Below are 25,484 nucleotides of genomic sequence, written 5' to 3' on the forward strand. Positions count from 1 at the left end.
GGTTGGAGGGATATAGGCCAGGTGCTGGCAGGTGGGACTAGATTGGGTTGGGATATCTGGTCGGCATGAATGAGTTGGACCGAATGGTCTGTTTCTGTGCTGTACATCTCTATGACTCTAAGTCCCAGACAATGACCATCTCCAACAAGATAGAGTTCAAACATCGACCCTTGACATTCCTTTGTATTGCCATCACTGAATACTAAATACTGTAGCTACAAGAGCAGGGCAGAAGTTAGGAATATGCAGCAAATAACTTGCCTTCTGGCTCCTCAAAACCTGGCCACCATCCACAAAACACACATTAAGATCATGATGGAATACTTGCTTGGATGCAGCTCCAACAGTACCCATGACAGCATCCAGAGAAAGTAGCCCATTTGATTGGCACCACATCTACCACCTTCAACATTCACCTCCCCCACCTCAGATGCACAGTGACGCCAGTATATACCACCTACAATGTACACTGCAGTAACTCATCAATGCCCCACAGACAACGCCTTGCAAAATTATAACCTCTAACACCTAGAAGGGCAAACAGCAGGTGCATGACAGCCACTAACTTCAAGTTCTTCTCCAAATCACTCATCATCCTGATTTGGAAATAGATCATTGCTCCTTCACAGTTGCTGCCTCAAAATCCTCCTTACCTACTGTGGGTATCCCTATACCATGTGGACCACAGTGATTCAAGAAAGCAGCTTATTGCCAACTTCTCAAGGGCAACAGGGGATGATGAACAAATAAATAAAAATACATTTTTTGTGATTCTCTACTGTTTTGACCCTACACTTAACTCCCTTCCAGTATCAGAAGAATCTCTTGTTCCTAGCACCTCGCTTTACAGGAATCTACTACTTTCCCTTCCTCATTACCTTGGTGCCTGCACTTGTTTATTGCCACCTTTTTTTTTGGAAGACGCTTTGCCGCATGTTGAGTGAACTGCTAGAAATAAACAGTTGGGTGGGTTCACACGAAAAATAGGGCCGCCGCTATAAATTTATTTTCATAACTAAAGTATGCGGGGAAAAACCTCTAATGCAGCGCCGGCAGAGCGGCGATGGCAGGGTTTTGAGATGCGGACGCGCAGGGGTGAGGTTTGATGGTGACGGCATGAGCAGGAACCTCGGCGCTCGCCGTAGACCGGAGTCCAAGATGGCGGCCTCAATGTCAATGGCTCTGAATCGGATTCGTCTGGTCCGGCCTCTCCCTCGGTGTTTACTGAAACCGAACAGGTAAAGGCCTTCTCGCGCCATTTAACAGCCGTTATCCCGGGCTTTCTACCTGCGTTCATTTTAATACCCGGCTCATAGGTTTGTGGTGATGCTAATTTATCTCGGTTCTGAAGTGGCAGCCGAAGGGACGAGGAACCTTTTGTGCAGAAGTGACTTTGTCTCATTTTAAGTTAGGCTCAGCGCTCCGCCGCTGCTGTCGGTCCGTTGACCGGCCGAAGCTGCTCGCAGCTGCGAACCTACACTTACTTCGCTTCAGAAGACCCAGCAAAGTGGTGACTGAGTGACCCGGACAACGTGGGGAGGTTAAACATAATGTGCTTTCCCGGTCTTGGTAGCTCGGTACATAAGAGTGCGGCATTCTCCCTGACACACACACACAAAACCCAGATCACGAAACATTTTATTCTCAGTGAAAAGATGTAACGGACAAAATCAATGTCGGGGAATTTTGACCTCTGCAGTTTGTAGCTGCTCCTGCCAGGCGATGGTCATGATGGTCGCCTGTCTTGCGCCATCCTCTCAGATGCAAATATAATTAATTTGCAAATGTAACATCCGTCATCGACTTTGTCTCGTTCGGACCCCCAGTCCCTCCCGCTGCTCTCCACTTTGCTGACTGGAAAACATTTCTGTAGCTTTTCAGCTCGGATCAAATGGTTAAAATACGGACAATTTTTGTTCTCGGCGTCATGGCTAATCAAAATTTCTGAGACGTATACGAAAGTGCATTGAATGTAGCATTTTCAGATTTTTTTTTGTCCTTGATACAAGCATGACTTTTCTGATTGTTGACATATCCTTCAACTTCACATAATTATTAAATGTGTTCTCCATCCTTTCAACTTTTGCACGATATGTACCATCTTCTATTATCATATGTCTTAAATTCATAAGCTTATCTACTTGTCCTGTTGGAATATCATTCACTTCATTATCATTTTTGTTTCTTCTAATGTGTTACTTCTATCTACCCATTGGTTTTTGTGTTGTTTTGGTGATCAACCCATGTTTAGACTTCAAGATTTTACTTGATCTATGATATTTTGTAGGGCCTTTTCTGATCTTAAAGTAGTACTATCAGCATACAAGTTTAGTGTGAAAGCAATGTACCGCAAATGCTGAAAATCTGAAATAATCAAAGTCAGGTTGAAATTTTGCACACAGCTGGTAGGTTTATTCTCTGACATTTTGTGACCATGCTAGGAAATATCATCAGTGAGCCTTTTATGAAGCCTGGCAGTCTATCCCACTTGCTATTTGTGTGTCTTGGTCTGTTGTAGTGGGTAATATCACTTTTGGTTCTTTTTCTGCGAAGTTGGTAAATGGGGTCCAAATTGATATATTTGTTAATGGAGTTCTGGTTTGAATGCCAGGCCTTTAGGAATTCCCGTGTGTGTCTTTGTTTAGCCTATCCCAGGATGGATGTATTGTCCCAGTTGAACTGGTGCCCCTCTTCGTCTGTGTGTATGGATGCTAGTGATAGTTGGTCATGTCTTTTTGTGGCTAGTTGGTGCTCATCTATACTGGTGGCTAGTTTCCTATCCATCTATCCAATGTAATGTTTGTTGCATTCCTTGCAGGATATTTTGTATATGAAGTTCATTCTGCTGGTTGTTGCTACGAGGTCCCTTAAATTCATCAGGAGCTGTTTCAGTGCGGTGTTAGGTTTGTGGGCTACTATGATACCTAGAGTCCAGAGTAGTCTGGTCCTCATTTCCGAGATGTCTTTAACATATGGCAGGGTGGCTAGAGTCTCTGGGCATGTTGTGTCTTCTTGTTTAGGCCTGTTGTGTAGGAAACGGCAGACTGCACTTCTCGGGTACCCATTGCTCCTGAATAGTTTGTATAGGTGTTTTTTCTCGGCTTCTTGTAGCTCCTGGGTGCCGCGATGTGTTGCGGCTCATTTAAATAATGTCCTAATGCAGCTCTATTTGCGGGTATTGGGATGATTGTTCCTGAAGTTGAGTATCTGGTCAATGTGTGTCGCCTTCCTGTAGATGCTGATCTGCAGCTCTCCACTGGCTTTTTGTTCCATTGTGAAGTCTAGGAAGGGGAATCTGTTGTTCGCTTCCTCTTTGCTAAACTTTATACCAGTAAGGATGTCGTTTATGTTTTTGTAGGTTTCTTCTAATTTATTCCATTTTGTGATGACAAAGGTGTCATTCATATAGCAGACAGAAAGTTTGGGCTAGATCGTGGCAAGGCTGTTTGTTCTAACCTCTGCATAACTGCCTCTGCGAAGAGTTCTAATATTGATGTTCCCATAGTTGTTTTGTTGATTTCTTTGTCGATCTTGTTGTTGAAGGTGAAGTAGGTTGTGAGGCACAGGTCTACTCATTTGTGGATGTTGTCCTTACTGATGGAGTTGATGCTGTCAGGTGTTTGTGTCCTTGGTTTGTCTAGCAGTGAGGCCAGCGTTTCTTTGGCTAGGGTGATGTTTATTGATGTGAATAGGGCTGTCATATCGAAGGAAGCCATCACCTCGTCATCATCCACCTTGATACCTTTATTGATGTTAAGGAATTCCTGGGTGGAGTGGATGGAATGGCTTAAGTCTTCTACTTGGTGTTTCAGTTTGCGTTGCAGTTCCTTTGCAAGTCTGTATGTCGGTGTACCAGGAAGTGAAACTGAGTCTGAGATGGTCCCCTTGTTTATATACCTTTGATAATCCATAGAAACAGGGCGTATTGGATCCTTCATATTTCATTCTTTGGAGGTCTGCCTTAGAGTCATAGAGATGTACAGCACGGAAACGGACCCTTCTGTCCAACTTGTCCACGCCGACCAGATATCCCAACCTAATCTAGTCCCACTTACCAGCACCCGGCCCATATCCCTCCAAACCCTTCCTATTCATATACTCTTCCAGAAGCCTTTTAAATGTAGCATTGTACTAGCCTCCACCACTTCCTCTGGCAGGTCATTCCATATACGTACCACCCTCTGCTTGAAAACATTGCCCCTTAAGTCTCTTTTATATCTTTCTCCTATCACCCTGAACCTATGCCCTGTAGTTCTGGACTCTCCCACCCCAGGGAAGAGACTTAGTCTATTTATCCTATCCATGCCCATCGTGATTTTATAAACCTCTGTTATGGACTAGGCCAGACCACTCTAAACATTCTTGAGCAGGCAACCCAGACCATAGCATTTGTTTCTGTAAATGTACCGGTTTGAAAGGATATTGGAGTGGGAGAAGGAGGATCCATTTGTTGTGGTCCACATTGACACTAACAACATGGGCAAGGCTAGGAAGGAGGACCTGTTTGGGGATTATCAAGCACTAGGAAGAAAATTGAAGAACAGGTCCTCAAGAGTCATAATATCTGGATTACTGTCTGAGCCAAGTGCTATTTGGCATAGGGATAAGAAAATTAGGGAAGTAAACACGTGGCCAAGAGATTGGTGTGGGAAAGAGGGATTCCATTTCATGGGACTTTGGCATCAGTTGACATAAAAAATCACTGGAGTCAGGGAAGGTCCCAGATGATTGGAAAATTGCTGTTGTAAACGCCTTGTTCAAGGAAGGATCAAGACAAAAGATGGAAAATTATAGGCCAATTAGCCTAACCTCAGTTGTCAGTAAAATTCTAGAATCCACATTAAGGATGAGGTTTCTAAATGCTTGGAAGTGTAGGGTCAGATTAGAACAAGTCAGCATGGATTTAGTAAGGGGATGTCATGCCTGACAAACCTGCTAGAGTTCTTTGAGTAGGTAGACCAGGGAAGCCCAGTGGATCTTATCTATCTAGACTTCCAATGGACCTTTGATCAGGTGCCTCACAGGAGGCTGCCGAGTAAGGTGAGTGCCCATGGTGTTCGAGGTGAGCGCCCATGGTGTTCGAGGTGAGCTACTGGCATGGATTGGGGATTGGCTGTCTGACAGAAGGCAGAGAGTTGGAATAAAAGGTTCTTTTCGGAATGGCAGCTATAGCAAGTGGTGTCCCACAGGGTTCAGTGTTGGAGCCACAGTTGTTCACTTTAATATATTAATCATCTGGATGAAGGGACTGAGGGTATTCTGGTGAAGCTCACCGATGATGTGAAGTTCAGCGGACAGGCAGGTAGTTCTGAGGAGGTGGGGAGGTTGCAGAAAGATTTAGACCGTTTAGGAGAGTGGTCCAGGAATTCGCTGATGAAATTCAGGTCTTGCACTTTGGAAAAACGAATACAGGTATGGACTATTTTTTAAGCAGTGAGAAAATTCATAAAGCAAAAGTACAAAGTGATCTGGGAATGCTAGTCCAGGATTCTCGAAAGGCTAACTTGCAGATTGAGTCCGTGATTAAGAAAGCAAATGTAATATTGTCATTTGTCTCAAGATGGCTGCAATATAAAAGCAGCGACGTGCTTCTGAGACTTTATAAGGCTCTAGTTAGTTCCATTTAGAATTCTGTGTCCAATTTTGGGTCCCACACCTCAGGAAGGACATACTGCACTGGAGCGTGTCCAGCAGCGATTCACATGGATGATCCCTGGAATGGTAGGCATAATGTATGGTGATTGGCTGAGGATCCTGGGATTGTATTCATTAGAATTTAGAAGGTTGAATGAGATCTAACAGAAACTTGCAAGATAGTGCATGGTTTAGAAAGGGTGGACACTGGGAAGTTGTTTCCGTTAGGCAGGAAAACTAGAATCTGTGGGCACAACCTTAAAATTAGAGAGGGTCAATTTAGAATGTAAATGAGGAGACATTTCTTCAGTCAGAGAGTAGTGGGCCTGTGGAATTTATTCCCACAGAGCACAGTGGAGGTCGGGTGTCTTCAAGGTAGAGATTGATAAAGTCTTAAGGAATTAAGGGCTACGGGGAGAGTGCGAGCAAGTGGAATTGAAATGCCCACCAGTCATGATTAAATGGCGGAGTGGACTCGATAAGCCGAATGGCCTTGCTTCCACTCCTATGACTCATGGTCTTATGCTCAAAGTGTACAGTGAGAATTACCCAGAGTAAGTTAGCTAGGTTGACTACTAGGTTTTAAAACAGACAGAAATTTATTCACAAGATTACACAATGAAACACAAAAACAGAATAAAGAATCTCTACAGAACTCAGTCTATCCAAACTAGACTTGATTATGCTGTTCCATATATACCCAACAATAATCAAACACCCTTAAAAACAGTTAAAAAATGGAACAGATGTTTACAGCTTGAAGTTAGAAGGGCAGAAAGAGAGAGTGCCTGTTTCCACACAGCTGAACGCCTGACTGGTTCTGGACTGAACCGCTCAGCTAGAGAGCAGACCACCCCCCTCCCATCATTTTACAGCTCAAAACATGACCACTTTGGCCTGAAGTCTCATCTGTTTACATATAAACAAAAAGGCTTCTCAATACCCTTTAATCTGGATGTAGGTTTGCTCGCTAAATTGGCAGGTTCAGTTTCAGACGATTTGTCACCATACTAGGTTACATCTTCAGTGAGCCTCTGGACAAAACTTTGGCCAGAGGCTCACTGAAGGTGTTACCTAGTTTGGTGACGAAACATCTGAAAATGAACCTTCCAGCTCAGCGAGCAAACCTACACCCAGAACCTCAATCTGAGCTACAAATCTTCTGAAAACTTGCTAACCCTTTAATCTCTATACCAAACTACTCTAATTGGAACCTGGACTGTTTACGACCCCTCTGAAAAAAATCAAGGACTCTGTGTTTTTGAGAAAAGGAACAGCTTTTCGAGAAAAAAGGGGACCAGCTTTGTGACATTTCTATAAGGTCAATCCCTCAGCCTCTGATGCTCCAGGGAAAATAGCCCCAGCTATTCTACCTCTCCCCATAACTCAAGTCCTCCAACTCTGGCAGCATCCTTGAAAATCTTTTCTGAACCCTTTCAAGTTTCACAACATCCTTCCAATAGAAAGGAGACCAGAAATGAATGCAATATTGCAAAAATGGCGTAAATAATGTCCTGTACAGCCGCAACATGACCTCCCAACTCCTGTACTCAATACTCTGACTAATAAAGGAAAGCATATCAAACGCTGCCTTCACTATCCTTTCTACCTGCGACTCTACTTTCAAGGAGCTATGAACCTACACTCCAAGGTCTCTTTGTTCAGCAACACTCCCTAGGATGTTACCACTAAGTGTATAAGTCCTGCTAAGATTTGCTTTCCCAAAATGCAGCACCTTGCATTTATCTGAATTAAACTCCATCTGCCACCTCTCAGCCCATTGGCCCATCTGATCAAGATCCCGTTGTAATCTGAGGTAACTTTCTTCATTGTCCACTACACGTTCAATTTTGTTGTCATCAGCAAACTTACTAACGATATCTCTCATGCTCATATCCAAATCATTTACATAAATGACTAAAAGTAGTGGACCCAGCAATGAATCTTGTGGCACTCCACTGGTCACAGGCCTCCAGTCTGAAAAACAACCCTTCACCAGAACCCTCTGTCTTCTACCTTTGAGCCAGTTCTTTATCCAAATGGCTAGTTCTCCCTACATTCCATGAGATCTAACCTTGCTCAATCCTATGGGGAACCTTGTCAAACACCTTACTGAAATTCATAGAGATCATATCTACCGCTCTGCCCTCATCAATCCTCTTTTGTTAGTTCTTCAAAAAACTCAATCAAGTTCGTGAGACATGATTTCCCATACATAAAGCCATGTTGACTATCCCTAATCAGTCCTTGCCTTTCCAAATACATGTACATCCTGTCCCTCAGGATTCCCTCCAACAACCTGCCCACCACCGACGTCAGTCTCACTGGATTGTTGTTCTCTGGCTTGTCCTGACCACCCTTTTTAAACAGTGGCACCACGTTAGCTAAACTCAAATCTTCCGGCGCCTTACCTGTGACTATCGATGATACGAATATCTCAACAAGAGGCCCAGCAATCACTTCCCTAGCTTCCCACAGAGTTTTGGTACACCTGATCAGGTTTTGGGGATTTATCTACTTTTATACGTTTCAAGACATCCAGCGATTTGATTTAACACTGGTTAATATTTGTCCAAAAGGAAAAGATCTGCAGCGGGTCACATATGGATCTTACAAAGTAGTTCTGTTGTACAAACGGAACAAAATATCCTTTCTAATTCTCTGACACTTCATTTGTCATTTAAACTCGTGTTATGTTTAACAGCAGTATTCCCAACATTTTCATGTTTTGTTAATTTCACCTTGCATTCCATGAGCATCTCAACTATGTAACTGGTTTTTGTATTGACTGCACATCTGTTTTCCATGGTTTGTAGCAAGGTAGCAGCCTGGCACCAAATGAGAGGCGTTTGAAATTCCAGTTATTTTTCATTCATTCATGGGATGTGGATGTCTTTGGCTGGGCCAGTATTTATTAGCTATCTCTCATTGCCCAGAGGGCAGTTGAGAGTTTACCACATTGCTGTGGGTATGCAGTCGCACACAGGCCATGTAAGGGATGGCTGGTTTCCTTCCCTAAAGGACACTACTTTTCATCACTTATATAAATGATTTGGATGTGAGCATAAGAGGTATAGTTAGTAAGTTTGCAGATGGCACCAAAATTGGAGGTGTAGTGGACAGCGAAGAAGGTTACCACAGATTACAATGGGATCTTGCCCAGATGGGCCAATGGGCTGAGAAGTGGCAGATGGAGTTTAATTTAGATAAATGTGAGGTGCTGCATTTTGGGAAAGCCAATCTTAACAGGACTTATACACTTAATGGTAAGATCCTGAGGAGTATTGCTGTTCAAAGAGACCTTGGAATACAGGTTCGTAGCTCCTTGAAAGTATAGTCGCAGTTAGATAGGATAGTGAAGGCGGCATTTGCTATGCTTTCCTTTATCGGTCAGAGTATGGAGTACAGGCATTAGGAGGTCATGTTGCGGCTGTACAGGACATTGGTTAGGCCACTGTTGGAAAATTGTGTGCAGTTCTGGTCTCCTTCCTATCGGAAAGATGTTGTGAAACTTGAAAGGGTTCAGAAAAGATTTACAAGGGTGTTGCCTGGGTTGGAAGATTTGATCTAGAGGGAGAGGCTGAACATGCTGGGGCTGTTTTCCCTGGAGTGTAGGAGGCTGAGGGGTGACTTTATAGAGGTTTATAAAATCATAAGGGTAGAATAAAGAGACAAAGTCTCTTCTCTGGGGTGGGGGAGACCAGAACTAGAGGGCATAGGTTTAGGGTGGGGGGAAAGATATAAAAGAGACCTAAGGGGCAACGTTTTCACACAGAGGGTGGTGTGTGTATGGAATGAGCTGCCAGAGGAAGTGGTGGAGGCTAGTACAATTGCAAAATTTAAAAAGGCACCTAGATGGGTATATGAATAGGAAGAGTTTGGAAGGAGATGAGCCAGGTGCCAGCAGGTGGGACTAGATTGGGTTGGGATATCTGGTCGACATGGACCGTGCTGTACATCTCTATGACTCTAAGTGATACTCACTGATGGTGTTACCTAGCATGCTGACGAAAGGTCTGAGAACAAATCTACTAGCTCAGCAAACCAACTTACAACCTGACCTACAAATCTTCTCCAAAACTGCAAACACATATGGGCGCAATATGCTCAAATTAGCCCGAAGATGGGAAACCAACGCCATCCGGATCAGTGCCACCCGCCAACAACTGTACTTCATGCACGAATGCCTCAGGAAACAGGTACTACCACGATGTGTCAAATATAAACCACTTCTCAATACCCCACAAGGCAGAAGAACAGAACAGCTGCAGGATGCTACAAGAAATGATAAATGATGCCAACAACTGACTCCACAAATAGAAATAAGAAATTTTGTGCCAAAAAAACTCTGTACACTAATGAGACTGACCATGAATGGACAAGTACGCTAGAATGAATCATCAATACAAAACAACAGTGGACCAAGACAAAGAAAAGTCTAGCCCTACAAGAAAGCCTACTCAAGCTTACACATAGCAATAACAGGGGCAATTCAGAGACTTGGATAAAGAACCTGTCAGACTGACCGCTCACAGACACGGAAAAAGCCGTCCTAGTGTGAGGGATGAACTTCAACCATAGGGATGCAGACAAAATGACTTTCTAGCAGCACTGGAATCCACCCCGAAAGACAACGGACTTACGGAAGTAATCCAGCAGGCCATCAGGCAGACTACAGCACCAACACGAAGCAGAAAGAAAGAAGGGAATACCAACACACTGGAAAGGAAAGCCCTGGGAAGGACTCAGAAAAGGCAGATATATTGTAGTCCTACCAGCAGACAAAGGGTGCATGACCGTTGTCCTGAACAGAACACAATACACTGAAAAAGCAAATACACTATTCGCAGATACCGACACCTACCAACAGGTGCTAATGGACTCGACTCCAAGCTAATAAGTCATATTACAGCGTACTTAAAGAAACTTCACAAGACAGGTGAAATTAACAAGATCTCTTCTGGGACAGAAGTGACCTGTACAAGAAGGACAGATTGCACCTGAATTGGAAGGAGACGAATATACCGACAGGGAGATTTGCTCGAGAGGCTTTAAACTAGTAAGGGTGGTGAGGCGGTGGTGGGGAGAGCGGGGGGGGGGGGGGGGGGAACATGGCTCAGGGATTGACAGGACTGGAAGCTTAATGATCCAGGATACAAATGGTACATGAAGGACAGAAAGGGAGGTAAGAGAGGAGGGGGTGTAGTTTTTTACACTCACTTGTATCCATACACGCAAACGAAGAGGGGCATTAGTTCGACTGGGACAGGCTAAACAAAGTCACGCAAGGGAATTCCTAGAGGCCTGGCGTTCAAACTGAAACTCCATTAACAAACATCGATTTGGACCCCATTATCCAACTTCTCAGAAAAAGAACCAGAAGTGATATCACCCACTACAACAGACCAATACACACACACATAACAAGCAGGATAGACCACCAGCACTTCATCGGAGGCTCATTGATGACGTTACCTAGCATGGTAACAAAACGTCTGAGAACAAATCTGTCAGCTCAGCGAGCAAACTTACAACCTGATCCACAACCTGAGCTACAAATCTTCTCCAAAATCACATAGACAGAAAGTGCTGGAGAAACTCAGCAAATCTGGCAGCATCTGCAGTGAGGAAGAAGCAAAGTAAGTGTTGAATCCAGTTTGACATTTTGTCTGAGCAGTTTGTTTTTATCGTAAATTTGTTATGTTCTTCCCTCAGTTATTACCATTGAAGTACATCAGAATCTCTGAATATTTGTTCTTTGTATAGATTGAAATATTTTTGGTGACAGTGTAGCCTGTCGTACTCCTCCTCTTCTAGCTTTAGGACCTATTTGGTCCCAGTGTAGGCTTTGGATGAATCTTACATATTTACTGCCAATTTCACATTTCAGTCACGTGTGTTAGCTTTTGGTGATGAGCTCAATTGAAAAATTTTCATGGTCTCTGTCGTATAGGTATATGTCTTGGATCGGAAAGTAACATTGTGCAAGCTACTGGAGAACTTTTGTAGTAGACAGGTTGGAATTTGTGAAGCAATGAGAAACACATTGTCCTGCAGCATACAGATACAGTTACACAGTGCTTTCTGGCTAATAATCACCGATGCGCTTTGCCAATATAGATATTTTAATAGATGCGTAGAGAGCATCTAAGTTTTCTTATCAGCAGATGTGTCTATTCAATTGCGTATCCACTTGATTCATTTGTTTATGTCTTTTTTGTGAATCAGGAGATCTTGGGTTCAAGCACAGTTTCGAAGCTTTGAAATGTTTCTGGTACAGTACATTATGAAAGATGTTACTTTGGATAAGATATAAAACCAAGACAATTTTCTGCCTACAGTAAGTCTTCACTTAAAGTTGTCTTTGTATTCTTGGCAACTGCGACTTTAAATGAAAGATCGATTTCCATAAGAATCAATGTTAAAAATCGAGTTGAGTTCTTAAGGGTCGTCTTTAATGAAAAATTTCTGTGGTCGCAGGTCGGCAAGATAGTGAAGAAGGTGTTTGGTATGCCTGCTTTTATTTGCTAGTGCATTGAGTACAGGAGTTGGGAGGTCATGTTGGGCTCGCACAGGACATTGGTGAGGCCACTATTGAATTACTGTGTTCAGTTCTGGTCTCCCTGCTATAAGAAGGCTGTTGTGAAACTTGGAAGCATTTAGAAGAGATTTACAAGGATGTTGCCAAGGTTGGAAGGTTTGAACCATAGGGAGAGACTGAACAGGCTGGGGCTATTTTCCCTAGAGTGTTGGAGGCTGAGGATTTTCCTTATAGAGGGTTTATAAAATCATAGCGGCATGGATAGGATGAATAGCCAAGATCTTTTCCTCAGGTTAGGGGAGTTCAAAACTAGAGGGCATACGTTTAAGGTGAGAGGGGAAAGATTTAAAAGGGACAACTTAGGAAATGATTAAGGCTGTTAGAATTACTACATTTAAAGAGTATATGAATAAAAAGGGTTTAGAGTGATATGGGTCAAATGTTGGCAAATGGGATTAGAGTCATTTAGGATATCTGGTTGGCATGGACGAATTGGACCGTAGAGTCTGTTTCCATGCTGTGTAGCTCTATGACTCGGAGTCATGACATTTAAAATTGTTAAATTTCAACATTGCTCAATGAATTAGCTTATACACTAAAATGGTGTCAGACTGGGCTGCATGCGACCACCACCATTCTTCAGCATTTTTCTAGAACGCCGGCCAGGGAAAACATTAACTTTACATCTGGTCTGTTTAACCCTCTCGGTATTTTATATGTTTCTAAACTTCAGTGAATACAGGCCTAGTCAAACTAATCGCTCCTCAGAGCAAACCCAGCAATCAACCAGTTGAATTCTTTGCATTTCCTCAATAACAAGTGTGTATTTTCTTGGGTCAGGAGACCAAAGCTGCAAGCAATACTACAAGTGTGTTCTCTCCAAGGTCCTGTACAGCTGTAGTAAGATTTTCCTGCTCCAACACTCGAAACCTCTTGCGATGAAGTTCGGCATACTATTTATCTTCCTACCTGCTTGCTACGCATCAATGTTTCCCAATCCATCATCATTTAAATAATACTCTGCAATTCTGTTTTCCACACTAACCATGGATCTGCCATTCATTTGTCCATGAACTCAACTCATCTAAATCAACTAGTTCCTTACATCCTCCTTAGCACTCACAGTTCCAAATAGTTTTGTCATCAGCAGATTTGGAAATAATATATTGTATTCCGCTGTCCAGTTCATTGTAAATATTAACAATAGCTGCAGGTGTTCTTATCCCTGCAGTACTGCTCTTTTGCTACTTTTTCTAGCAACTTCATATGACTCCTTATCGGATCTAATACTGTCTTGAATTCTTTTTTGCCGGTTATGATTGGGCCACTCTTCCCATTTTGTCCTTTCAATGAGAAGATTAGATTAGATTAGATTAGATTAGATTAGATTACTTACAGTGTGGAAACAGGCCCTTCGGCCCAACAAGTCCACACCGCCCCGCCGAAGCGCAACCTACCCATACCCCTACATTTACCCCTTACCTAACACTACGGGCAATTTAGCATGGCCAATTCACCTGACCTGCACATCTTTGGATGTGGGAGGAAACCAGAGCACCCGGAGGAAACCCACGCAGACACGGGGAGAACGTGCAAACTCCACAAAGTCAGTCGCCTGAGGCGGGAATTGAACCCGGGTCTCTGGCGCTGTGAGGCAGCAGTGCTAACCACTGTGCCACCGTGCCGCCCATATTGGGCAAAGACTTGGCAGATAGAATGTATTGTGAGGAAATGAATTTTGCCTAGAAGAGATGTTTATTATTTAAGTAGGGAAAACAGTAGAAAGCTGCAGCACCAAGGAGTTTGGGTGCTTTTTCTGTGGATCACAAAATATTAGATCCACATTCACAAATAGGGAAGGTAAATGGGCTGTTGGCCTTTAATTTTACAGAATGGAGTAAAATATATTTCCTCATTTCTGAAGAATGGCTTATGCCCGAAAGATCGATTCTCCTGTTCCTTGGATGCTGCCTGACCTGCTGCGCTTTTCCAGCAACACATTTTCAGCTCTGATCTCCAGCATCTGCAGCCCTCACTTTCCCCCTAAAATATATTGAAGTCTGACTAAAAGTATATGATAAAACTGTACAGTTGCCAACCACAGTTAGAATGCAGTCCATTTATCAAAGCAACAAGAGGTAGAAAACATTAGTGAAAGTTGTCCATAGATCTCAAAACAATTGTGGTAAGTTAGTTGTGGTAAGTTGGCGTGAAATGGAAATGCAAGATACATGCAACAAAGATACTACAGTAATCAAAGTGACTTTAATTTACATAGTAACTGGACAAACCATGTTAGTAATGATCCTATGACAGATAAGTTCCTGAAGACTATGTGCAAAAGTTTTTTAAACCATTATGTTGAGTAACTAACCAGGAAACTGACTGTTCTAGGTTTGGATTTGTGAAATGAGACTGGGTTAATTAATAACCTTGTTGCAAGAGGTCCTTCAGGAAACCGTGACCAAACAAAATGGCATTCTTCATTTGAATAGAACTTGAAGTACTCTGGTCCAATTTGAAACTCGGGTCCTAAATCTAAGGGAATTAAGAAATTAGGAAGAGCGAGTTATTTGCAATAGACTGGGTAACTTAATTAAAATGCATGACAGCAGATAGGCAATGGTTAATATTTAAGGAATGAATGAATGTATGCATGCATTTCAGCAATTATCGTAAGACCATGAGGCAACTGTGGGAGCAAAGTGCATCAGAAAAGACAAGTCTAAAGTTGTTTTATCTGAATGCATAGAGCATTTGCAATATGATAGATGAATTGTCAGTGCAAATAGTTGTGATTGGATACAATGTAATTGCGATTCCAGAGATTTGGATGTTGGTTGACCAAAGCTGGGAATTGAACATCCAAGGATATTCAGGCATCAGGAAAGACAGGCAAAAAGGTAAAGGTGGTGAGGTGGCATAGTTAAAGGATAAAATCAGTGCAATAATGAGAAAAAAGGATATTGGTGCAGAAAGTATTAGGATGCGTAGAATCATTGTGTGTTCTGTACCTGTGTGAAGGAAGGGGAGGATTCCACATGCTTTCTTAACCACCTTTTTGACTTGATTTGCTATTTGGAATTTGTGGGTATTTCCTCCAAGGTCAGTCAGTTCCTGTACACCTCTCAGTGCTCCAATTAATTAGTATTTCTTTGCTTTTTTTGACCTTTTTGAGATGCATCAAACCACATTTTTCAATTGTTAACCACCTTACCAGTTCATTGATATATTCCTGTAGTCCAAGGCTATATTCTGTCATACTGAGAATGTTTATGCTGTCCACAAATTTCTTCTTCATGCTCTCTATGTCCAATTATGTTTATATATCACAAAGCTTAGAGGACCCAGCATTGCAGAATGCCATAGGAAACAATTTTCCAGTCTCACAGAACATCCATCACAATGCCTTGTTCCTACCACTTAGCCAATTATATCCAGTTTGCAACATTCACCTGGATCCCATGAAATTTTATATTCAACCATTTGGAAAAATGTTGGAATCAATTATTAAGGAAGTAATAGCAGATTTGGGAAATCATAATCTAATCAAGCAGAGTCAGCATGGCTTCACAAAAGGGAAACCAAATCTGACTAATTTATTATAGTTATTCAAGGAAATGGGTAGAAGAGAACCAGTAAATGTATTGTATTTAGACTTGCAGAAGGTGTTCAACAAGGTACCTCAAGGTTAAAATAACATTTCTTGGTGTTGGAGGTAGTACATTGGCTTGGATGGAGAATTGGGTAATGGGCAGGAAATATCAAGCGGGGGTAAGGGGTTGTTTTGCAGTTTGGCAAATTGTAATAAGTGGGATTCCACAGGGAATGGAATAACAACTGTTAATAATATGTGCTAATGTTTTTGAGGAAGGAAGTGAATATATTCTAGCCAAATTTGCAGATTAAAAATAATGTTGGAAAGGCAAGTTGCCAAAGGAATACAAACCGTCTACAGAGAGATATTGGTATGTCAAGTAAATGGACTATTAATGTGGGAACATGTGAAGTTCGTTTTGGAAGCGAGAATAAATTTGCAGAAAGCTGCACCATAAAGGGACTTAAGAGTACTTATGCATGAAACATGGAATAATAGTACAGGGTGCAGCAGGTAATCAGGAAGGCTCATGTACTGTAAACCTTTATTTGAATGAGATTGGAGTATAAGAAGGAAGTCTTTCTACTACTGTACAAGATGCTGGTGAGACCACATCTGGGGTATTGTGAGCAGTTTTGGATCCCTTATTTGAGGAAGGACATCATTTCATTGGAGGCAGTTCAGAGAAGGTTCACTAGGATGATCCCTGATATCGAGAGATTATCTTATGAACAAAAATAAGTGGACTTATGAACAAGTTGGAAATCTCCTCACCACCACCACCATCCCGGGATATATCCTATCCCAGGATATATACAATGTCTACATGAACTTAAGTAAAGTGTTTGGCTAGGTTTCACATAGTAGTCTAATTAGTAGAATTAGATCACGTGGGATTCAAAGAGAGCTTGTTAATTGGATACAAAATTGGCTTGATGGTAGAACACAGTGGTGGTGGAGGGTTTTTTTTTTAGATTGGAGACCTATGACCAGTGGTATTTCGCAGAAACTCCTGCTGGCTTCACTTCTGTTTGTTCATTAATATATAAACAATGTGGATGAGAATATAAGAGGCATGGTTAGTAAGTTTGCTGATGACACCAAAATTGGTGGTATAGTTGACTGTGAAGAAGGTTATCCAAGATCACAAAGATGTCTTGATTAATTGGGCCAATGGGCTGAGGAGTAGCAGATAGAGTTTAAGTTGGATAAATGCGAGGTGTTGCATTTTGGTAAAACAACAAGGACAGGACTTTAACAGTTAATTATAGGGTCCTGGGGAGTGTTGTTGAACAGAGACCTAGGGGTTCAGGTATGTAGTTCTTTAAAAATTGCATTGCAGGTAGATAGGATGGTTAAGGAGGTGTTTAGCACATTTGCCTTTATTGCTTAGACCACTGAACATAAGAATTGGGATGTCATGTTGAGGTCATACAGAACGTTGGTGAGGCCACTTTAAATACTGTGTACAGTTCTGGTCACCCTGCTATAGGAAGGATATTATTAAATTTGAGAGAGTTCAAAAGGGAAAGGATTTACCTGGATATTGCCAGGACTGGAGTGCTTGAGTTTTTAGAATAGGCTGGAATGTACAAAGTTGAGGGGTGACTTTATAGAGGTTTATCAAATCATGAGGAACAGATAAGGTGAATAGCAAAGGTCTTTTCCCGAGGGTAAGTGAGTTTAAAACAAGAGGGCATATTTTTAAGGTGAGAGGAGAAAGATTTAAAAGAGACCTGAGGGGCAACATTTTCACACGAGAGGATATATGATATGTGGAACAAACTGCCAGAGGATGTGGTGGTTGCGGGTATGGTTACAACATTTCAAATGCATTTAGTATAGTACATGAACAGGAAAGGTTTAAAGAGATATGGCCTAAATGCAGGCAAATGGGGCTAGTTTAGTTTGGGAAACTCGGCCGGTACAGCTGAGTTGCACCAAAGGGTCTGTTCCTGTGCTGCGTGACTCTATGATTCTTTAAGACACCATCTATCTACTGTCCCTTGACATTCATGCCTCAACACTGAATTCTCCACTAGCAACATCCTTAGGATTACCATTGATCAGAAATGGACTTGCCACATAAACACAGTGGCTACAAGAGCAGGTCAGAAGCAAGGAATATTGTGATAACTCATCTCCCCAAAGCCAGTCCATCACTTACAAGGTAGAAGTCAAGACTGTGATAGAATACAGTCCACTTGTTTGCAGTCCAGCTTGACACCATCCAGGACAAAGCAGCTCGCTTGATTGGCCCAACATCCACTCCCTCCACTACCTAACGCTTCATACCAGCACCATGTATGAGATACAAGATGCACTGCAGAAATTCATCAATGTTCCTTAGATAGCCCCTTCCAAATCCATGACCACTTCCATCTAGAAGGACAAAGGCAGCTGATACATGGGAACGCTACCACCTGCAAGTTCCTCTCCAAACCACACTCAACCTTGACTTGGAAATTTATTGCCGTTTGTTCAGTGTCAACAGGTCAAAATCCTGGAATTTCCTCCCTAACAGCATTGTGGGTCAACCCACTGCAGGTGGACTGCAACGGTTCAAGGTGACAGTTCACCACCTTCTCAAGGGCAATTGGGGACAGGCAATAAAAAAAGTTGCCTCACATTGCCATGCAGCTTCAGGCTTAAAGGTTAAACAGAAACAATTCAAAACATGTATTTTTAAATTCCTGTATTTTACTGTCCTGCAGTATTCCTTTTCTAACAACACTCCATGTAACAATAATTTCATCAGAACTTCCCCTTTCATCTTCAGCTGTCATTAATTTATACCCTGTATTTCGTGACTGTGGCATTTACTTGGTCAAAATACTTGAGTTCCAGTTTCACAGGATCATTTGTTACATTCCTGGCTCTTACTTTATAATGCTATCATTTATTTTCAGACCACGGTATCTTAAAAATCTTTGCCTGTCACTCTGTCTATGTGGAGGACTTATCACCTTTATTTTATGGTTGCTCAGAAACTCCATGTTGTTGAACATCTTTTATGGTTGCTAACCTTCATTTAACTCCTTTGTTGCATTGAGCACTTGATAGACTGCAAAAGTAAACAACTTTACTTGCTTACTCTATTTCTATATTATTCATTCTAAGGTCAGGTTTTGATAGATAGCTTTACTTTGTGATTATCATTGATGTGATTGTTTTAGGATTTACTTAGGCCCAGAGTCTGGCATTTCTCTGCCTTCTGAAGTATGTCATGCAATGTTTCTTGTATTTACAATCAGTGATGTAGCATTGGCATTGTTTAACAACCCAATGAATGTCAATTTTCTGTGTCAAGCCAGATTGTGTTCCATTGTATAAGTGCCACATAATTTCTTAAATATTTAAGCGCACAAAACACAGCATTCCAATTTGGCTGAATGTTTAATTGTGTGATAAGGAAAGAAACAAATCAGTGCTGCTAGATGATACCACACTAAAAGTAAAACCTATGCCAAACCACTACCTGTATTCTTAAGCTGTCAATGAAAATTTGTTCACAAACTTGGCTGTGAAGAATTTTATTAGATATTGTCAATGACTATAGATCTACAAGTTCTCTTTGCGATCAATCAGTTATTAGTGAAATTCAACAGATTAATTACTGTAGATCATAGTGAGTTGAGCCATTCTCTAAAACAACTCCATTTTTCATCCCTAAAAATCATGATTTTATATTTGCTGAACACATAAGTTGATTTCTTGTCCCGTCACCACCACCCTGTGCTTCTTTCAGTCATGACTTGTTATATTCACACTGGTAGCTGACCTCAACCTTGAACCCTGCAAATGGATGTTTTACTTCACGGTACCTTTATAACTGCTTGCAAGGGATCATGCAAGTGACTACAGGTTGAATTCTGAAGATTTGTGGGAGTTTAAAGCATACCTACTTGCATGCTGATGATATTTTAAAATAAAGACTACTGCAATGGTTCACATTTATATTTGTTGTATGTCAATTACAGCTTTCTTCATGTTACCATTACTTCTTTTAACAATTACTTTAAATCTGTACCCCCTTGTTCTCAATTCTTTCACCAATGGAAGTAGTATTTCCTTATCTCACCTGTTTAGAATGCTCATGAATTTCATATCTTTATGCTTTTCTCCAAAGCAAGCAGATCAGGAAGGGTAGGACTATTGAGAAATTTCTCCACTCTGGAAGCATGATCATGAATCTTTTCTACTTGCTCTAATATCTTCATGTCTTTCCTAAAGTGTCACCCCAGAGCGAGACATGCTGTTCCAATTGAGGCAAGTGTTCTATATTAGTTTAATATGACCTCCTTGCTTTTGTGATGCCACTTGTGACAAACCCTTTTTCTAAGCATTTTTAACTGCAAACCCGCCATCTGTTACTGGCAACATTTATGTTACAGACCATTCCAAGAGTTACTATGTGGCTGTGTGCAATTCTGTTTGGTAATGCGTTTGGCAAGGGTGCCCGTTGGTTACCCAGGACAGTTTGATGGTCACTGAAGCAAAGTTCTAAGGTTACAGGTAGTCGAGAGAGAGAGAGAGAAAGATGTAGAATCCTTGTTAGGCAGTGCAGTGCTATGATAGTGTCCCTAATCCTCAACCAGCAGGCCCAGGTTCAAGTCCCACCTGCTCCAGAGATATATAATAACATTGCTGAACATGTTGATTAGAAAAATAGACAGTGCTGCTTTCAGCTGTACCACTGGTAAGGCAGAATAACATGGATTCTAAGTAGAGGGCTCGATGAGAAGTCCAGAGCAGTTAGAACCTGGGGAAAGAAAATTTAAATTAGTAGGTAGCTAAGTGCTAGAATCAGGGCTCCAGAGAAGTCCTTGGAGCAAAGGAAGCTCAGAAGAAACCATTTGCCATTGATATTTGAATTGCAGCAGATAGTGAGGATTGAAAAGCCCAGAGGCAGTATTTGCTTTCAGCAGCAGAGCAAGGTTAGAGCTCATAGAAATACAGGGGCAGTAAATGCTTGGTGAAACTAGCTATCTATGAACAAACTAACATTATGCCAGTGAGGAAGTACCGGGGTGCAGTTTCAAGGTCCAAAGGAGCAGAAGCACAGGAAAGGATGATGATCATCGAGAACAGCAGAGTTGTTGAGACCGAATGGCTCGTGAGAGGGAATCTCAAAACTGGATCATCAAATGTGAAGAACTGTATATCTTGTGGAATTTGATGATGTATCATGTCATAAACATCTGGGGTGATTAGATTAGATTCCCTACAGTATGGAAACAGGCCCTTCGGCCCAACAAGTCCATACCAAACCCTCCAAAGAGTAACCCATCCACATCCATTATCCTACCCTGTATTTCCCTCTGACTAATGCACTAACACAATGGGAAATTTAGCATGTCGCTGAGAAATATGAGGGATCGGTCTTTTGAATAATTGCAGTTTGATTTATATAGTGTACTGTTCGAGCATTCGCCATGTTATAATTATTGGTGTTAGAAATAAGATCCTAATGTAGAATTACTGAATATAGGAGCCAGAGTCGGCCATTAGGCCCTTTGAGCATGGCTGATTATCCAATTTGGTTCCAGATTCTCAGTTTTTCCTTAAGGAAAGGTTTAGAGGGATATGGGCCAAATGCAGGCATTTGGGGTTAGTTTAGTTTGGGAAACTGGTTGGCATGGAGAAGGTGGACCGAAGAGTCTATTTCCATGCTATATGACTGTATAACTTTAAAGCTCATACTCTTTTAACCTTTGATACTTTTAACCCTAAAAACGTTGTCTAACCCCTTGGAATACTCGATAGCATACCTGGGTGCTACCCACTGGCACCCTAACCCCACAGTTGTCTTAAATGCTCTTCTTTTCTAAGAGCTGTCAATTGTGTAGCTATGCTGCTGGATATATAAATCACAGAAAATGACACTTACTGCCCTGAGAAAGGGGGTATGATTTTACTTTGCCTAACTGACCTGAACAAGGAGAGCATAGTTGTGAAATACTGTTTTAATGGGCAAAATGTTTAGATTAGATTACTTTACAGTGTGGAAACAGGCCCTTCGGCCCAACAAGTCCACACCGACCCGCCGAAGCACAAACCACCCATACCCCTACATTTACCCCTTACCTAACATTACGGACAATTTAGCATGGCCAGTTCACCTGACCTGCACATCTTTGGACTGTGGGAGGAAACCGGAGCACCCGAAGGAAACCCACGCAGACACGGGGAGAATGTGCCAACTCACACAGTCCGTCGCCTGAGGCGGGAATTGAACCCGGGTCTCTGGCACTGTGAGGCAGCAGTGCTAACCACTGTGCCACCGTGCCGCCCAGTGTACGCTATCTGACTGTGATTGCCACAGAGTCACAAAGTCATACAGTATGTAAACAGAGCTTTGGTCCAAACAATCAATGCCAAACGTAATCCCAAACTAAAGTAGTCACACCTGCCTCTCATGGCCCATATCTCTCCAAACCTTTCCTATTCATCTATCTACTCGAATGTCTTTTAAATGTTGTAATTTTTTTTAGTAAAAAGGATAATTTAGATTAGATTCCTTACAGTATGGAAACAGGACATTTGGCCCAAAAATTCCACACAGAACCTATGAAGAGTAACCCACCCAGACCCATTCCCCCATCCTATATTTACCCCTGACTAATGCACCTAACACTATGGGCAATTTAGCATAGGCCAATTTACCTGACTTGCACAATGTTTGGATTGTGGGAGGAAACCGGAGTACCCAGAGGAAGCCCACACAGACATGGGGTGAATGTGCAAACTCCGCACAGACAGTCGCCTGAATTGGGAATTGAACCCAGGTCCCTGGCGCTGTGAGGCAGCAGTGCTAACCACTGAGCTGCCGTGCTTACACCCACATCCACCACTTTCTCAGGAAATTCATTCTACATGCGAACCAGCCTCTCTGTAAAAAATAAAAATGCCGTGTCTTTTTTAAATGCCTCTCCTCTCAGCCTAAATATGTTCCCCTAGTCTTTAAAACCCCATCCTCAGGGGAAAAAAAAACCAACCACCATTAACTCTGTGTACCTCATTATTTTATAAACTTTTATCAGATCGCCTCTCAACCTCCGATATTCCAGTGGAAAAGGTCCCAGCTTGTCCAGTCTTTGTTTATAACTCAAATCAGCCAAACCTGTGAATATCCTGGTAAATCTCTTCTGAACCCTCTCCAGCTTGATAATATCCTTCCTATAACTGGGCAACCAGAATTGGACACAGTATTCCAGAAGAGGCCTCACCAATGTCCTGTACAACCTCAACATGACTTCCCAACTCTTATACTCAAAGGACTGAGTAATGAAGGCAAGCCTGCCAAATGCCTTTTTAACTACCCTGTCTATATGGGACACAAACTTCAAAGAATTATGTACCTGCACTCTTAGGTCCTTCTGTTCTACAACACTACCCAAGGTTCTACCATTTATTTTGTAAGCCCTACCCTTGTTTGTGTACCAAAATGTAATACATCACATTTATCCAGATTGAACTCCTGCCATTCTTCAGCCCATTGACCTATTTGATCAAGATCCCTTTGTAATCTTAGAAAACCTTCTTCTTCACTGTATACAGTGCCACCAATTTTGGTGTCATCTGCAAATTTACTAACCATGCCTTCTATATTCTCATCCAAATCATTTATATAAATGACAAACAAAAGAGAACCCAGAACTGAACACTGTAACACTGCTGGTCACAGGCCTCCAATCCAACTTGGAAAATCCCACCCATTGTTTGTTCAAAACTGGAATCTTGTGGTTTTAATTTAGGAGCCCTGGATATCCCAATTGGTCATTCTAAGGAAAGGTACTGGTCACGAGCCAGATTCCAGCCTAAATTTTGCAGTCTGGTCCAGGATCCTTACATCATATTAAGAAATCCTAGGATGCTGAACTTTTTGAAAACCACACTCTTACCCTCTCGCTTTCAATGACTTGTATACTTATACAGAAGTTCCTCCTAGTCCTCCTCCTAGAATTGTATCCATTATTTTATATTGTCTGTCCATGTTTTTCCTACCAAAACCAATTACTTCATGCTTCTCTGGTTTAAATTTAATTTGTAAATTTTTGCTGGGATTTTTCAAGGCTTCACATGTAAAACTTGTCAACACCTGTGAAACAGAATTTGAGAATAAATCATTCCTGAATTCATACCTTAAACTTTGTTTCTGTTACTTAAAAAGTGTTGTTGAGTATGCTGTCGTTAATCACAAGTGTTTAATGTTCTTTCTTGGACTTTCAAAACTGCACACAGTATGGTAATAATTGTCTGCACTCCTCTAATATTAAACTGGCAAGTTGAGATCTAAGTATGATTATTTGCTCTCAGCTGTTCTGCTCCTTTGATGGTTAACAATGTGTGAACAGCCAACAGTTTAACTGTTCCAACAATCTCATTTTATTGGTACTAGTTTTGTATTTTTAGATTAAGAAAAATAATTTAAATATGCATATCAAGAATAATTGGCTAACAATTGAATGCTACATTTTCTTGTGCAGTGAATTGTTTAATTCAAGTTGCTGTAAATGGCTGTCATCATCAAAAGCACACCGAGTAAGGACTTCAGTTTAAAAGTTGAATATTTTGAATAAAACAAATCAAAGATTATGATAATCAAGAGAATTTAGGTTATCAGTGAGAAACACATGGCTGGAAACATTTCGTCAAACTGGTCTTACTGTAAATACTGCACAAATATGTTGTTTAACATTTAACTAAGACTGTAAGACATAGGAATACATGTAGGCTATTTGGGTTTGCTCCACCATTCAATGAGATCGTGGTTAATCTGATAATTCTCATTCTCTTCCCTTTTTTCCATAACCTTTGGTTGCCTGACTAATTAAAAATCTGTCCGTCTCAGCCTTAAATATACATTTTATTATCGTCATTTACGGATGCAAACTCGCAAATCTGTGTTCTTGCAGGGTTGGCCCTTTTCCCTTTTTTTTCCTCATTGATTTGTATGGTATGATTGTGTAGTTCTTAGCGGTACATAGAAGAGTAACGTTGGAGCAGTATATTTGTTTTATTCACAGGGAGTCCGTGCCCTATTTCCTGTAGATGATGAGGTTGAGGTTTACTTAACAGTCCAGCTTCTACAGCCCACTGCAGGAAATAGTTCCATAGATTTATTACTCTCCAGAGAAAAGCTATTCCACCTCATCTATGGTTAAATGAGCAACCACATATTCTGAGCTCCAACCTACTCAATCTGTGCTCATAAGACATTGTCTCCATTTCCTATATCAGTCTAGTGAACCTTCTTTGGACTGCCTGGCAATATAGCTTTCCTTAGATAAGGGGACCAACCTATTCACAGTAGTCAAGGTGTGTCCTAATTAGTTAGTGACTGATATAGTTTTAGCAGGATTTACCTGTTATATATTCTATTCTCTTTGAAATAAAGGCCAGTACTGTATTCTGTTTGCATTCACTATCATACATTGAATATTTTAATTTACTATTTATTGTGCACAACATCAGCAAGTATGTATTTGGTAACTTGTATTTATTATCTACTCATTCCAACTCTGGGCATAATTTCACATTGCTACTGTACACTGTCTCAGGTGCTAGTGAACATAAGTTAAGGTAACATGAAATCATTGCTGAACATTAAATTCTTGAGTTACAGGTGATGGCAAAGCATTAGATTGTGCCCATTGATGGATTCTTTGTTGAAACATTTTGTATTATCATTTTAAGTATTTAGTGATA

At 41.4% G+C, this 25,484-nt stretch overlaps 1 protein-coding gene across 1 annotated transcript in view; it reads left to right on the top strand.

The window, feature by feature from the left end:
* The first annotated feature begins 1,026 nt into the window (after window positions 1-1,026).
* ndufs4 (NADH:ubiquinone oxidoreductase subunit S4) overlaps window positions 1,027-25,484 on the top strand; it is a 172,884-nt gene continuing 148,426 nt past the window's right edge. The window contains exon 1 of the mRNA XM_043688445.1: window positions 1,027-1,238. Within this exon, the coding sequence (XP_043544380.1) occupies window positions 1,042-1,238 (197 nt within the window). The 5' untranslated portion in view covers window positions 1,027-1,041. The remainder of the gene's footprint in view (window positions 1,239-25,484) is intronic.

This window comes from Chiloscyllium plagiosum, chromosome 1 (assembly GCF_004010195.1).
Source record: "Chiloscyllium plagiosum isolate BGI_BamShark_2017 chromosome 1, ASM401019v2, whole genome shotgun sequence".
In the NCBI taxonomy this organism is placed as follows: Eukaryota; Metazoa; Chordata; class Chondrichthyes; order Orectolobiformes; family Hemiscylliidae; genus Chiloscyllium; species Chiloscyllium plagiosum.